General features: G+C 29.2%; 2 protein-coding genes across 6 annotated transcripts; one reads left to right on the top strand and one right to left on the bottom strand.

The window, feature by feature from the left end:
• Positions 1-652: 652 nt before the first annotated feature.
• On the bottom strand, positions 653-12,291 carry LOC130675282 (histone acetyltransferase p300-like). Of its 5 annotated transcripts, none has more exons than XM_057480846.1 (4): positions 3,806-5,602; positions 2,099-2,170; positions 1,064-1,153; positions 653-979 (listed from the first exon to the last, which is right to left on the bottom strand). In XM_057480846.1, the coding sequence occupies exons 1-4, from the start codon at positions 4,823-4,825 to the stop codon at positions 908-910; spliced, it is 1,254 nt and encodes a 417-aa protein (XP_057336829.1). In that variant the 5' UTR covers positions 4,826-5,602; the 3' UTR covers positions 653-907. The 5 variants fall into 5 exon arrangements, 2 of the variants coding, with proteins under 2 accessions (XP_057336829.1, XP_057336846.1); XR_008991270.1 differs by lacking the exon at positions 3,806-5,602 and adding an exon at positions 10,965-12,289 and having other exon boundaries at positions 738-979; XR_008991265.1 differs by lacking the exons at positions 653-979; positions 1,064-1,153; positions 2,099-2,170; positions 3,806-5,602 and adding exons at positions 6,276-7,160; positions 8,652-8,887; positions 10,965-11,770; positions 11,826-12,279.
• Positions 12,292-13,941: 1,650 nt separating this feature from the next.
• Positions 13,942-16,697, top strand: LOC130667528 (uncharacterized). The gene is made up of 3 exons (XM_057469167.1): positions 13,942-14,274; positions 14,426-14,789; positions 16,378-16,697. The coding sequence occupies exons 1-3, from the start codon at positions 14,066-14,068 to the stop codon at positions 16,558-16,560; spliced, it is 756 nt and encodes a 251-aa protein (XP_057325150.1). The 5' UTR covers positions 13,942-14,065; the 3' UTR covers positions 16,561-16,697.
• Positions 16,698-16,916: the final 219 nt, after the last annotated feature.

Here is a 16,916-nt window from a genome sequence, read left to right as displayed (position 1 = left end):
TATTCTTGATTAGCTATTTTCTATCCAATTGTCTGATTATTTAATAATTTTATCCCCCCCCCCACTCCTACACTCATACACACCCTTCTGTCATTCTATGATTCACAAAACTATCACTTTTCGAATGCCATAAAAATCCTGTCATTGTTCGTCTTACCCTAGTAATAACATAGTATATTACACACCTACACTGAAAAAAATAATCGGTAGCAGCCACCTATTGGCAATCGGTAGTTACTACAGATTATTTTTCGGTAGCCGCTACCGATTATTTCGGTAACAGTTACCTAATTTTCGGTAACTGTTACCGGAATAATCGGTAGTGGCTATCAGAATCAATCGGTAGCAGCTACCGATTATTTTGGCAACTGGTACCGAAATAATCGGTAGCAACTACCGAAAAATAATCTGTAGTAACTACCGATTGGCAATCGGTAGTTACTACCGATTTTTTTCGGTAACTGGTACCGATTCCAATCAGTAACGGCCACCGAAGTAATCGGTATCAGTTACCGAAATAATCGGTAGCGGCTACCGTTTATTTTTTTCAGTGTAGGGCAGTAAATAAGAAAGCCTCAGATCACATGTTTGTTGATGATCTGAGAGATTTCTTACCTTACTGCCCTAGGTGTGTAAAATACTATACTTACCTTTCTTGGTGTGTAATATGCTAATTACTATTACTATTTTTTTATTTCTATAATTATGATAATTAATTAAAGAAAAAAAAACATTGCCATGAATTTAATAAATCAGTAATTTTATCAGTTTATTTTTCATTAGCGATACAAATTATTTAATTTAATTTTTCAGTGAAATAAGGATAGATTTTAATCACGAATAATTACACAATAAGAAGTTACTTAGTTACACGCGAAAGCAAACAAATTTTTAAATATTAATTCAATCATGTACGAGAACGTGTACTAAGGGCGAATTGAACACCAATGACAAGATACGTTGCGATTGTACCAGTAATCTAGAAAAAAAGACTCGTTAGTTATAATGAATGTTACAAAGTTCATTAATTCAATTAGAAATTAAAGTAATTAATTCAACTTACAATCGCTAGAAGCGTACGATCTAGTGGTATGATATCACAAGCAGTTAATTCAACCTTTAAATGCCAGAGGTCATTAGAAAATTTGGCCAACTGTTGATCAAAAATGATTAATTATTTTATTATATGATAAGTAATTGTGTATTATTTGTACTTAAAATTTTTATCATCACGTATTGAGTGACGTCAATTTTCATGAGATCAAATAATCCCTTGGTTGTAATGCGCATGCGCAGATCTATAGAGCTTGCGCATTGTCTACACTTTTCTTACTTATGCTTATGCCCTCTTTTAAAATTTGAACTCAATGCTTTTTATACGCAAAAAATGGTAATAAAAAATTATTAAAGTGAAAAATTATAATCTTCTTATTCCTAATTTATAACCCAGTCTAAAGGAAAACGATAAACGATTTTTGGTTTGATCTAACCCTTTCCCGGTTGACTTTGAATCCCTACTCTTAATTCGGATGTACGTCTTATGTACCTATAGATCGAAAAGTTTTTCACTCAACGAAAATTAAAAAAATTTATGTAATTTTACTGCTTAAAAGTGACTTGAGGGGTAATTGGGGCCGGTTGCAATTTACGGTTGACATACTAGCACTTTGCGAAACATTTCCAAAATCTAGATCCAGTAGATTCTTTACTTTCCATTTTGTTTTTTTTTATTTTCATTCCTCGAAAAGGTTCCATTTAGATACATTACGTCTTCGTTTTCAAGTGAGAGAGCTAGCTTATTTAGTAGAGAAGGGGCAGACAAAATAGTAGAAGGAGGAGCATTCACTAATACGATTGAACCGATACTCACACAGCCTTACTAAGAACTGTGATTGGTTTTATCCCCACACAGCCCACACCGAAACTCCTCTAGACTCCAAACCGGGAAGGGGTTAATTCACGGAAGTTAAGAAACAGCTAAACATTTATTCTGATAAAAAACTCCAACTTTGTCATTTTCAAAATTTTTTTGTTAAGCAGCCCGGTTTCCCCGACCCTTCTTCCCCTATATTTTTACAAGAAATAAAAGTTTATTTACATTTTTTTTTATTTTCTCATCCATTGTATATCGATCCGTCAGCGAGTTTATAATTCTTGCCAGTTTCTTGTTCTGAAAAATATAAACACTCGTTAATTTTGAAAACTATATTGTATGAAAACAGGCTGGCCACAAAGAAATGATTTAAAAATTCCCTGATATTTCCCGGTGTCCAGTAAAGTTTTTCACATTTTTCCTTGATTTAGAAATTTTGTTCGTATCATTTAGATATTCAAAGTTTTTATTATATTTTCATTTTTAATAATTAAATTTGATAATTAAATCATACGAGAAACCAGAAAAAAATGGCAATAAAATAAATTAATGTTGCCTACTTTTGATTATTCGATGTTAAAAATGTATAAGTTTAAATATTTAATAAGAAATTTAATGATTTAAATAAATTAAAAATACACTGGTTACAAAAATTAAGGGATATTAAAAAAATTTCAAATTTTTTATTAATTTTCAACAGTTTGTAACTCGAAGGAAAATGGTCGTACAATAAAAACAAAAAGTCAAACTGTAGCTTCAAGTGTCTAGTTTTCTGAGCTGGGTCTTTAAATTTTTTTATTATGCGCGGTTCCGGAGCAAACAAAAATCAATCATAATTATCGAAAAAAATTTATTGAAGCTCGAAGACCGTTTTTAAGACGACCAAAAATTTGGTAAATTTATTTTCCGATAGTTTTCTTAGGATTACTCCGGAACCGCACATACACGGAAAAAAATTAATCGTGAATGCAACATGATGCAGTCATGTTGCATTCACATGATTTGTCATGTTGCATTCACATGATTTGTCATGTTGCATTCACATGATAGTCATGTTGCGGTAACATGAGAAAATCATGTTGAATTCACATGATTTGTCATGTTTCGGCTACATGATAATCATGTTGCGGTAACATGAGAAAATCATGTGGCATTCACATGATTTGTCATGTTGCATTCACATGATAATCATGTTGCGGTAACATGAGATAATCATGTGAATGCAACATGATCTTCTCATGTTACCGCAACATGATTATCATGTGAATGCAACATGACAAATCATGTGAATGCAACATGATTTTTCTCATGTTACCGCAACATGATTATCATGTGAATGCAACATGACAAATCATGTGAATGCAACATGATTTTTCTCATGTTACCGCAACATGATTATCATGTGAATGCAACATGACAAATCATGTGAATGCCACATGATTTTCTCATGTTACCGCAACATGATTATCATGTGAATGCAACATGACAAATCATGTGAATGCCACATGATTTTCTCATGTTACCGCAACATGACTATCATGTGAATGCAACATGACAAATCATGTGAATGCAACATGATTTCATCATGTGAATGCAACATGACTGCATCATGTTGCATTCACGATTAATTTTTTTCCGTGTAATAAAAAAATTTAAAGACCAGATCAAAAAACTAGACACTTGAAGCTACAATTTGCCTTTTTTGTTTTTGTCGTATGACCATTTTCCTTCGAGTACAATCTGTTCAAAATCACTTTAAAATTTGAAATTTTTTTGACATCCCTTAATTTTTTTAACTAGTGTATAATTTAAAATTTTTTAAATTTTGAACTGTTACAATTTAATTCTCTACTTTTCGAAATTCTCTGACATTTCCATTATATTTCCCGGTTCGTGGCCTGGAAAAAAATTAGTGCCTCTAAATTAAAATACCTGTTTTGTAATTGTTGTTACACTAGATGTCAACACCGTAAATAGAAAAATAATCCACAAGATACGTATTCCATTCTGATACCATACAATATTTTCCAGTTGGATCTTAACCAATGACAGAATAGTAAAGTACACAGTAAAGATACTTCTAACAGCAAATGAAAAAATTGCAATCAAAATAGGTATTCCATAAAAGTCTGCAATATTTTCACTCATTTCACACAATTTTATGTAAGCACATTTTATATTTTCAATTTCATAAATAATCGATTCACGCGACAGTACTGTTTGTGTTACAGATGACACTTGCGTTAAGCTAGCGCTGATTTTAAAATCGCCTAACTTTAAAATTGCCAAATTTATACTTTTGAATCTTTTGTTTACCCTATTAAGCTGCGTCGCGTATTGTATTATCACCCCACTACTAATAATACTAGGTATTATTTCATAAAATACTCTTTCCGTTGAATAGTAGAACAGATCCAAGACCAGGATCAGACAAATTTTCGTAAACAAATTAACAATAAATATGACATTATTTAAGTGGCTCTTTTTAATTTCATAATCTGTGCATTTACCCAATATCTCATCTACATTTTCAAATTCATTATTAACTGTTATGATTATCTTCTGCCAAATGATGTACATTAGCGGAATCAAACTCGCGCACAACAATGCAATGAACAAAAATTTAACAATTATCAAGGACAATATTGGCCCTGGATAATTTCTATTGAATGATTGGTCAAGAAGTCGGTAAACCGCAAATGAATCGATAGCCAAAAATACCAAAATATTATAACATGATCCTACATATGAAACACTGCATACATCATTTTTATCACTACTATTGATTTTGCTTTCATGGAATATTCCAGAAGACTCAAATTTCCACGGCGATAATCCAGTTATTTTCCATAGAATAAATCGAATGAATGAAAAGTAACGATTGTATGCTGATTTATCTTTACTATAATTTAATTTTAACTTCAATTTGTTTAAATTCACATGCTCTATCATTTTTATTTTCCGGGTGTTATTCTATGAATATTATGCTGACGTGTTTACTTTACAGTTTTGCAGTTACGACTAATAATATCGCGATAATATTTTCCGATGAAAAGAAGGCTTTTACTTCATTGCGTGATGTGTTGTCGTAATTAGTTTTTCCATTTGTAATTAGTATATTGATTGTCGGAGTATAATACTGTAAAAGTTGCGGCAGTCATGGTCAAAAAAAATCTATTTTTGTGACAGACACTTGAAATCTACGACATTTAGCGCCTATAGCCGGCAGCTAAAAATATTAGATAAGATACAGCTGGTAAAAAAGATACCTAATCGTTCTAATAGTGACGTCATCATCGGATCAAAAAATATTTTTTGGTTATATGTGCGATAGCAAACGACCAAAAAATATCGAAGTAACTTAACGAGCCATCTTGTGACAAAATTTATTATCATTTTAATTCGTCCACTTACCGACTTCTCTCTAATTTTCAACAAATACTCAAAACAATCTTACCAAATAAATAAACGCGGATTTATAACCTGCCATTTTTAGGCACTAAATGTAGTAAATTTCAAATATCTGTCACAAAAACTAATGTATTTATCTAGTACAATCGAGTCTAAGACTAGATAAACTACTATCTTGGTCAAGAAATAATTCCTTGCACCAAGTAATTTTTTCTAGTTCTAAGTAAATTTTTGTTTTCAATTCACAATGCAAAAAATTTATTGGGGTAAGTAAAAATTTTCTTTAGGCGAGTAAAGATTTTTTGTGTCAATGAATCCTTTTTTTTCTATGCAGACTTTTTTGGATTTGAAAAGCTTCCTAAAACCTAAGGGAGTATAAAAATCTGTCATTTTGGAATATATTCCAAAATGACAGATTTTTATACTAGTATATATTATTATATTTACTTATATATAGTATATTTTATAATAGAATATATTCAAGATCCATATAAACGATATAAATAAACAGTCTTAAGTCACGAGAACACCCGATTACGATCTTAACATCGTGAATTTTACTGTAATTTTCTACCTGTATAATTCTAGAAAAAAAATTTTACTTGAATCAAGAATTTTTTTTTCTCTCAAATATAATTTTCGTTTCAAGTTATTCTATTTTATTAATTTTTCAAAATTTTAACCTGCATCAGAAGCGGCAAAATTCAAAATTCATTCCAGTAATTTAGTCTTAGTTGAAAAAATATTTACTATCTAAATTTAAATTTTTAATTTTACAAGAAATTTTTTTTAAGGTAATAGTATACGGCTGCCCAATTTCAAAACACAGTAACTGACAAAAATAAAATCTTTAAAGTATACATTGAATCATGTTCACAAAAAGTGGAACTAAAAATATTCAAAAATCGATTCTTAAAAATTTTTCACTTACTGTGTTTCGAAATTGGGCAGCCGTATAATTTGAGAAATATATAAACATACAGACAATTAATTAAAGTAAAAATTAAAAGTTTATTAGACAATACTCCAAACATACATGAATCATATTAATGTCAATAGGTACAGTTTATAAAAACAATAAAATTTACCGCCATTGGCAGTCCCAATAAAAATGAATGAATCATTTTACTCATATTTATTTGTTCATTGGTCAATATTGAGTTAAAAATCGAGCATGAGCGTCATATACGCGCCAACAAAGGGCACACGTACATTTAGAATCGTGTGCGAAAGGAGAATCAGTTGACATGGGAGTGAATAGAGAAGCTACCCTTTCCCTAATATTAATTTCTGGACGAGGCTCCGGTTCGTAACTTGTAGTCATATCATTTAGTAAACGTTGAACAGAAGAATCCATCTCTTGATTACCAGGCTTCGCTACAGATGATAAAAGTATTAGTACTTTCCGTCGAAGGGATTCCGGTAACGGCACTTGCTGGAGACCGAGCTGTTTGTAAGTATCCCGAAATCTGGGCGTGGTCTCTCGACGCTGGACATTTTCTCTTATGTCCGTACAAAATGGCATCCGGCAGGCAGGTTCCACTTTGCAACTTTTTACGTGGTGGTAACACAGAGAAATAAATTGCTGGCAAATATGACATGGACCTCTGGGTCTTCTGTCACATTTCCCAAGATGCGTGATCACTCTGTGGATTTGCTGACAGTTGAAAAGTTCACATCCGCCAGCTTTACAAAGGCAATATGCGTGGACGATCCACATAATGTACTCTTCTGGTCTCATATCTGTGTCTTCAGATGAACTGCTCGTCGATTCTGAAGTTGATGGACTACTGTAATCCGTATTTTTAAAAGTTGGCGCCATTTTTATTTTTGATGTAGTTCGTAGTTGAAGTCACTGATGTAGAAAGTCAAAATTCTGAAAAATAAAATTTTTGGTTTATATAGTGAATTAAATTAAATACACGAAGAAAATTATATCTGGCCGTACTCAGAATAGAAAAACATAAAATGAAATAATTTTTACACTGGCGCTTCTCTAAGAGAGAATATGTGTTTTAAAATTTTCAAAACAGAAAAGAAAATTACACAAGCAAAATTTCCTTAAAATTACGAAATTTTTATTTATTTATGATGACAATATTTTTGCTGGCTGATTGAGTTTGCTAAAATATTCACCACCATGAAAAAAATATATGTTATAGAATATAAAAAAAAACATAAAAAATATATAAATATATATACAAAAATCGGCCAAATGAAAAATGTATTTTTTTAATAAATTTTTTTCATGAAGGTATACGGAAAGAATTTCCGTACGAATATTGCCATGTTATTTATTCTAAAAATTACTCTAAATCGAGTAATCTTGGGCCATTACTACTTTTTACTTTCGAATTACGAAATTTGACTCTTTCAGTGAGTAAAAATCAATCAGATTAATTTTTACTCACAATTGCGAGTAAAAATTACACCTAGCGGCTGTCTAAATAAATTCTCTCTAATTTAATTTTTACTCGAAGGTTATGATAAAAAGTTGATGGTTCGATTTATAAAATTTATATTGAATTGCAATAAAAATTACAATTAATAGGCTGAAATTTCCATAAAAAAATTTAATAACCATCTAATTGCCTCAGAATATGACTTAAAATAAATATTTTGAAAAAGAATAAAAAAAAAAAATGTCTCTTATTGTGTTGAAAAAGAAAAGATACAAATTTTTTTTTAATTTTAAAATAAATATCAAGTTATAGAGAGATACAGAGATCGTCTTTTTTTCCAAGCCTACGTTTGTGTGCGTAACATGTAAGTTGTCGCGAGCAAAATAAAAGAAATTTAATTGGAGCCGATATTAACCGAAGATTAGCGGAGACTACTGAAATATTACCCTGCAGTTTAGAGTAAAAATTACTCCCATAAATAAAAAAATTTATTCGAGTTATAAGCAGTTTTTCATCAAAAAGTTAATGGGTTCAAAAGAATGGTATATTAGGGGGTAAAAATTAATCGCATAGAGTAAAAATTATGATAGATTAAGATGAGATATTTACAATAATCGATTAAATATAATACTTTTAAAAAACTACTCAGTAGTAGAGTAAAACATGGTCTAGCAACGTTAATATTTAAACAAAAAATATTAAATTTAAAACAAAAATACCAATTTTTTGCAACGGCCCAGGATTACTCGAAATTACAGAGTAATTTTTATCAAAAAATTCTTTCCGTGTAGTGTTAAATTGTAAGCCGATTTATAATTTTAAAATAACAGTGAAATTTTTCAATTTAACACAAAATAATTAACACAAATTACGGACCGTTTTTAGCACACGCACAATATTTGCCGTTTTAAATAAAAAAAAAAAATTAATATAAATAAATAATAGTTTTTAAAATATTTCCTTACTTTTTTAAAAAAGATCCTTGTAAAATTAAAATCCTTGGTTAACGTTTGTATGCACAAAGTAAAAGTTTATTAAAATACGTGAATATGTTGTAACAGGACACTGAACGATATCAACTGAACCACACTAACTGAATAATTGAACTAGGCAAATTGTCCTGTAGTCTGTTATAGACGTGCTCCTTGCAACTCAAAGTTTACACTGGTGATTTTACTAAATTTACAGGCCCTTTTATATCCTGCAAAAATATAACAGACCACAAATTTTGTATATGGTCAGTTACTTGTAATTATTATCTCGTAATTATTCTCCCTTATTCATTAGACGATAGATCTAATGCGTTTTGTCGCCATCACCTTTCTCATTATGTTAAAAAGTCTGAGTCTCATTTAATGAAATTATCCCAGACATGATAATTATTATGGCACCTAAGGTCTGGGAAAAAAATTTGTTGTTGTAATTAAGCAAAATGCGGGTAACAGAATCTTTCCCTTTAATGACTCTCACTTAAGCCGGTGGGTCATAACAAATATTTAAATTTACTAAGAAGTATTTCCAATGATTCATTAAAAAGCAATTATTGTGCAGCTAAATGTATACTGATAGTTTAATAACTTTGGTAATGATCTTGTGTAAGTCAACCGAAATATAAACAATGTCGAGTTGTAGTAAAGTACGAGGTAATTATAAAACGAGACACGATTTGTTCTTAAAGCTGGTGACTCGTTTTTGCCCTCTCACCCCTATTGTTATTATAAATCTTGACTAAAATTGCTACTATACCGTAAAAAATTTTTGAAATATACGCAAAAGTGAAAGAAAAAAAAGCATTTTTTCAAGTTATTAAAATATTTCATATAACTTTTGCTACAATGTTATGTTATTTATTTTACCCGCATGAAAAGACTTTATATGTGAAAAAATATATGAATATTATAATGTGATATATTGCACAACATATAAAATAATATTTATATTTTTGCCGTATTAATATATATGATAATATATTGAAAAAAAATATATTGCTATGATATTTTAATCATATATTTATGAACATAACTTTTTTTATGTATGTTTAGCATATGTATCTTGATACATTTTATTATATATTGATATATCGTATTGAAAGTAGTATATTTATTAATATACAGTATGATGTATATTTTTTATATAATTTTTCCAGTATATTGCAAAATATAAGGTAATACATATATTTTGCAATATATAACGGCCAATATATTGCCAAATATATGTTACTATACATATTTTTTGTACTATGGTATGTTACGTAATAAAAACCATGCACTTTAGTTTCTAATTTTCATTTCTATGCTATCGGGCAGCTTCTCAAAAAATATAGGAATATAAAGACTATAATTTTCAATATATCGTGAAAAATCTAATTTTCAATATATTGGAAAAATATAACTTTAATATACCGCAAACCATAGATTTGAACATATAAGTTCTTCCATGTATGATCAATTATATACAGACAATATATCACTAATTATATGACTCAAAATATATATAAATTTTATAATATTATACTTTAGAAGTTACATATATACCATTCATATATATATATGACAAAAATATATTGAGCATTATATGAGATAATTTATATAGAGAAATATAAAATATTATATAAAAAGAAATATATTATTGAAAATATATAATCCAATATATGTAAAAAACATATATTCATGAACATATATATATTTTTGCCGCCATATATTTATCATATATATTTTTATATATTTTTAACAATATATAGCTTTTCCATGCGGGTAAATAGTATTATTAAGCACCAAAATAGTATATATATCCGGCTTATATTTTTAGTATTGCCGTATGTATGTTATTTTACCGGCATATATGCCTGAATATATTTTTTCGTATGGGCAGATAATATTTAGATTTTCACTAACAAGTATGAGTTAAAATTATTAAGCGGAAGTTAAAACATTTAAATTTTACATGCGCTAAGGAAATTGTTATCAGTAATTGAACTCAGAGTTTTGTACCATTAGATAATTTATCATATATCTATAAATAGTTAGCATGCAGATTGTAAATACACAGTAATAAATAACGTGATTACTGAGTGCCAAAGTGTCATTAGTAGTAAGAAGAATTAAAAATGGCTGCATTCGTTTATACTTAAAGCTAAAATATGAATTACCGCCAGCCAAAGTAAATTTATACAGAATTATATCAAGTTGCTTTGCTGATACGGTTTTTCTGTTTATTTACTTTCCTTCTTTGCGATTTAAAATATGATACAAAATAATCAAAGACAAGGCAATATTTACATTGGCGCGGCTTAGAAGTTGTCGGCAATTGTTCCGTTGAATGTAAAGCTGCTGGTTTTCTTTGATGTCCAGTTAAAATCTTAGGCCGTTTTTTGGGAGAAGCTGATTGTGCTGAGTGTGAATCAGAAAATTTTATAGGCCGTTTATTAATAGAAGCCATTTTTATTTGTTGTCCAGGTGGAATCTCTGGCCGATTATTCCGCGAAGATGCAGATTCCTCCGGGTCGAGGATTGGCATGGATGGAAGAGAAGGAACCAAAAATGGCGAAGGCTCCGATCGTGAATTCGGTCGGAATTCATTAATTGGCTCTAATGAATTGGCTACAGATTTCTGTGATGGATCATCAGATGGTCCCGGATTCTGGGTCACTGGTTCAGACATTGGTACTGGTACTGGCACGAGACCGAGTATCTCATAATCTTTCGAAGTCAAATCATTTAGACTTTGATTCGACTTGTGCTTCATAGTGGAACAAAATGGGACGACACATTTCGATGATTTTTGACAATTGTTCATGTGAAAGTAGCACAGAGACATGAAAATTTTACAAAGTTGACAGCCGCCTATCATCTGTTTGTCGCAACGTTTGCAATGGACAAGCAGTTGTTTCATTTTTCGGCAATTAAGTAATTCACACTTGGGGTTCTTGCAATCACTGAGCACATGAATCATCCATTGAATGCTGAACACAATTATAGGAATAGTGTCTTCATTGGGACCGGTCATTTTACTGGTATTAGTTGATGATGATGATGATGAATCACCTACAATTTTCTGCGATTGCTCCATTTCTGTACAAAATTTTCTTTACAACAGAAGATTAAATCACAATAAATATATTTTTTAAAATATTCACTTACTGGTATTTTATTTTAAAATTTTGTCAAAATTAAAAATTTTTACATAGACGCCATAAAATCATTTTAAAATGCGTTAATGCAGTAGCACGTCTGAGAACGAGTCTACCTAAAGACTAATAACCGAACAATAAACCATAGGCTCATTATTTTGGTGTCTATAGAGCTAATTATTTGACGCCGTACGAAAAACTCAGACTAGACATTTTAATTATAGTGCGTGCTCATTCATGCCGGATAGTAATGTATTGTATATTATACAGGAAAAATTAATTCTTTGGCGCGACTATATATTTGTTATGTTAACACGATAGTAGATATTACACTACGATAGTGAATATTATGATTTTTTTGCTACGTGTAGAATTCTAGTCTATTGCAAACCCATAATTTAAACTGGAGGACATTCTGTTATTAAGTGTCCTATTTATTCAAAGAGATTCGAAAAATAGCATCGGTTCTAAAATACATATATATGATTATTAAGGGCATTCTCAGACAGTGCCCCCCCCCCCCTGTCAACTGTCATAACGGTATTAAAATTTTATTAATTAATTAAAAATAAATTAAAACCTTAATTGAAAAAAGGACGGCGTAGTCGTAATTTCGATGAGATATAGAATTTAAAAAAAATGACTTACAATTGATGTCAACTGGGAGTTAAACGAAATTAGTTGAATAAATTTTAGCCGCCAAAATTAAAAAATTTGAATTATAAAATTGACATGACGATTTTACTGAAATTTATTTAACGAATTTTGTTTAACTCCGAATTGATGTCAAGTGAAAATAATTTTTTTTAAATCTATATATATATCAGCGAAATTACGACTACGTTGTCCTTTTTTCAATTAATGCTTTAATTTTTTTTTAATAAATTCATAAAAAATTGATACGCTTATGACAGTTGAAAGTCATTGAAAATTTCAAAAAGTGGGGGGCACTGTCTGAGAATGGCCTTAAAAAAAAAATAAATAAACATTAATAGAAAAAGATGAGTCACTGGTTTTGCAGTAACTTTAACTTTAACTGTTTTTTTTAAAGCTCACGATTTACATTTTTTTTCTTAATTTATCTTTTGAATCGTGAACTTTTGTATATTTATTGGAATATAAAATTTTTACGAAATTATCAGAATCATAGAATAAATCTATTTTTTTGTTTTAAAAAAAAAATCTAATCCTTATATAGGTTGGAAAAATACCACAGGTTCGAAAATTTATATAACATAACTTTTTCATCAGAATGGCACCCAAATTTTCCGACGGATCGCAAAGAAACGATACAATTTATTCTTGGAGTAATTTTTAGCTTGATTAGGCTGAAGTACATGTATGTGATTATTAAAAAAAAAAAAAAAATAGTAAAATTAATAGATAAAGATGAGTCACTGGTTTTGCAGTAACTTAAGCTTTAATGGTTTTTTTTTAAAGCTGACGATTTACATTTTTTTTTTTTAAATTTATCTTTTGAATCGTGAACTTTTGTATATTTATTGGAATATAAAATTTTTCACGAAATTATCAGCATCATAAAATATTTTTTTTTTTATTTAAAAAAAAAATCTAATCTTCATGTGGAGTAGTTCGGAAAAATACCACGAGTTCAAAAATTTATATAACGTAACTTTTTTTCATCAGAATGGCACTCAAATTTTTTGACGGATCGCAAAGAAACGATACAATTTATCCTTGAAGTAATTTCTAGCTTGATTAGGCTCGCAGATGAGCCAATCAGTCAATAAGTTTAGAATTTGGAACCGCTTAAAGATTTCGAAATAAAAAAATTCTACTTTTATCGTTTCTTTTTTTTATAACTTTATAACGAAAGAAATTAGCAAAGTTTTGTTAAAAGTAAATTAAAGCTGATAAATTAAGCAAGAATTTTTATTTCTATTTTGCCATAAAAAATATTAAAATGGCTTTGAAAAAAATGGAAATTTTTTTATAAGATCACGACTAACATATTTTTCAAAAATCTTATCTTGAGAGTAAAAAATTCACATATCTATTGTCATATACATATGCTGATATTTCTGAAGATTTCATAGCTTGAGAATAATAATAATAAATAGTTTTTTTAAATTCCAATTTGAAGTATAAATACACGAGTTTTTTTATAATTTTCCACAAAAAAAAAATAAGTTTACATTGACACAGAAATTATTTTCGAGTTCTTAAAGACTGTACACATAATTAATAATTATTATTTATTGTACCAAATTTTTTTTCTCTTCGGGAAAAATGATTTTTAAACTGTTGTTTTTATTACTTAACACCGGAATATTGGTACAGTCCGATTCAATTAAAGCCGGCGTTAAACCATACAATGAATCCGCTAATATGTTTTACGGATGGGATTTAAAAATTTCTAAAGGGAGAAATAGTGGTACATGTCATGGTACATTCATCGCACCACAAGCATACATCACTGATCCTGTTTGTCTTGAAAAGTAAATTTTAAAAAATTAAATTTTATAAAATAAAATTTTTCATTTTAATTAAATCGGAAGTCCAGCAAAGAGGAGTAAAGCGATGCCAAAAAATTTTTATTACAAAAAATATATTAGGATATGTTATTAATTAGTATACACTTTTTTGTAGTATCAATCATGTGGATGAAAGTACTAGAATTGTTATCAGCAAAAGATACCACAGTCATAATATTAGAAAAGATATACGTGTCAATGTCACAAAAATATCCTTCGGTGAAGACCTAGATGGAGTTTTCCTTACTTTTAAACGTAAAATAGCAGTAGTTTTAACTGATGCACCAGTTGGACACAAACAAGATAAAAATGGATACGTAAAAATAAATCCAAATCTTGATGATATTGATACAAAAAAGTGTTACGTACCACATTATAATGGTTGGGATACGACACTATTTACGTACTGTGATGATGTATTATTCGATAATCGTTTTGGAAATCCTGTTAATATTTATTGTGTCAGTTCCAAAAATGTTGTGAGTACATTGAGCCAGTAGCGTTATTTCGAAATCACTATAATTATAAAACATCAAATTTATTAATTTGAACCTCTCAAATTTTTATTTTGAGAGTAATGAAATTTTTCAAAAGTTTATTCCCCAACTTTTTTTTTTATCTACACAGAAAAAAAGAATTTCTTGGCGCAAGAAATATTTTGTAATATGAATTGAAGACAAAAATTTTCTTGGCTCAAGAATTTTTTTCTCGCCTAAAAAATTTTTTTCTTGTTCCGAGAAAATTTTTTTTTACCCAAAGAAAAGTTTTTTTTTCACTTTATAATACAAAAAATTTCTTGGGTCAAGTAAAAATTTTCTTAGAACAAGAAAAAATTTTTTGCGCCAAGAAATCCGTTTTTTCTGTGTAATATTGACATTTTACTGCTTTTGGTTTTATCGGAATTTTCATGGAAATAAATTTTTAAGCTCAGATGTTTTTAAATATCTGGAGTTTTAAGGGAATGAGGTAGAGAACGATTTTGTTCAAAATATAATTGCTTATTTGAAATTGCCCAAAAAAATAAAAAACCCCGAGTAAAACGTAAAAAAATTCTTGTTTTATCTCGTTTTTCGAAAATTTTTTATTTTTTTTCTCTTTGGCTTACATTTACTGAATAACTAAAGGGAAAATGGAAGAAAATTCGAAAAAAATTAATTTTTCCATTTTGGTAATGATTACACAAATTAAGGAACAAAACTTGTTCCTTTAATTGCTTTGTAAAACTTTGAGCAATCGGCCTGGGCAAACGGTTCAATGGATCGATTTGAAAATTTCCAGGGCTTTTGGGGGTACATTAAGCTGTAAAATTACCTGGCAACATTAACCTTTCCATCAATATTCTTAAAGCAGCGGTTGATTAACTAAAAAACCATAAAAAGTCCATTTTTTGTAGGTTTTTCAAATTGATATTAAGGATAAAAAAAATTTTTTTTTTTTTAAATTCGAAAATGAGGCTTGTGGGAGATTTATTCAAGTTTCTAAAGCTACCTTCAAAATTACTGTGAGACCATTAGTCGCTGGGATATCGATAATCAAAGACAAAAAGATCCTTCTTCATTTGAAGGCTGATATCTCAGCAGCAAATTGTCGTACAAAGAAACAAAACAAAGCAAACTGTAGCTGAATAAATTTCCTAAACGAGCCGAAGATTAATTTTTTTTTTTAATTTTCCGGCCATGTAGACCCAGAAAACAAAACCAAAAAATTTAGAAAAATTTTGTCTCGAGCTATTTCTTATGATTCCGCGAAAACCGTGGCTCAAAAAATTATTTTGCTGAAAGATCTTCAAACTAGAGATTTCAAGCTTCAATTCGCTTTTTTATTTTTTTGATACGATCATTTTTTACGAAAATGCAGCCTTTCAAAAATCACTATAAAATTTATAAAATTTTCTTGTTCCTTTAAATTTTTGGATAAGTATATATATAAGTATATATATATATATATATATATATATATATATATATATATATATATATATATATATATATATATATATGAGTGATTTTGAAATATTAAATTATTAAACCAATAAATTAAATAATTCCGTTTTAATAAATTTTACAGGAAAAACTCGGAAGTGGTTTGTTTTGTGCCTTGAAAACAAATCCGGATGTCGATGTTTTAGTTGGAATTGTAGTTGGACCCAACTATGACTTTAAACTCTGGAATGACCCGAATAAGTTCGTGTCAACTGTTGAAAATATTAGTGGATTAAATGGTACTGCACTGATGAATCTTGTAATTTGAATTAACAAGGAAATCGCGGAAATTCAAAACCTCATTTTTTTAAAAAATTCAAATAATTCAAAATAATTACCTAAAATATCGATGAAATGAAAGTTATTCAAAATTGGTAATTAAATAAATAATCAATTCAAAAATAATCACATTCGTTCATTCTTGATTACCTATTTTCTATCCTAATGCCAGATTATTCAATTATTTTATACCCCCCCCCCTTCCACTCACATACACACACACCCTTCTGTCCTTTGATTCAGAAAACTATCATTTTTTGGATGCCATAAAGATTCCGTTATTGGTCGTCTTACCTTAGTAGTAATACATAATTTTTTATCATACCTGCACCGAAAGTTTGAATT

The sequence above is a fragment of the Microplitis mediator genome, chromosome 1 (assembly GCF_029852145.1).
Source record: "Microplitis mediator isolate UGA2020A chromosome 1, iyMicMedi2.1, whole genome shotgun sequence".
NCBI lineage: Eukaryota > Metazoa > Arthropoda > Insecta > Hymenoptera > Braconidae > Microplitis > Microplitis mediator.
The sequence above is the reverse complement of the archived record's forward strand: the minus strand, read 5'-3'. Positions and strand labels throughout refer to the sequence as shown.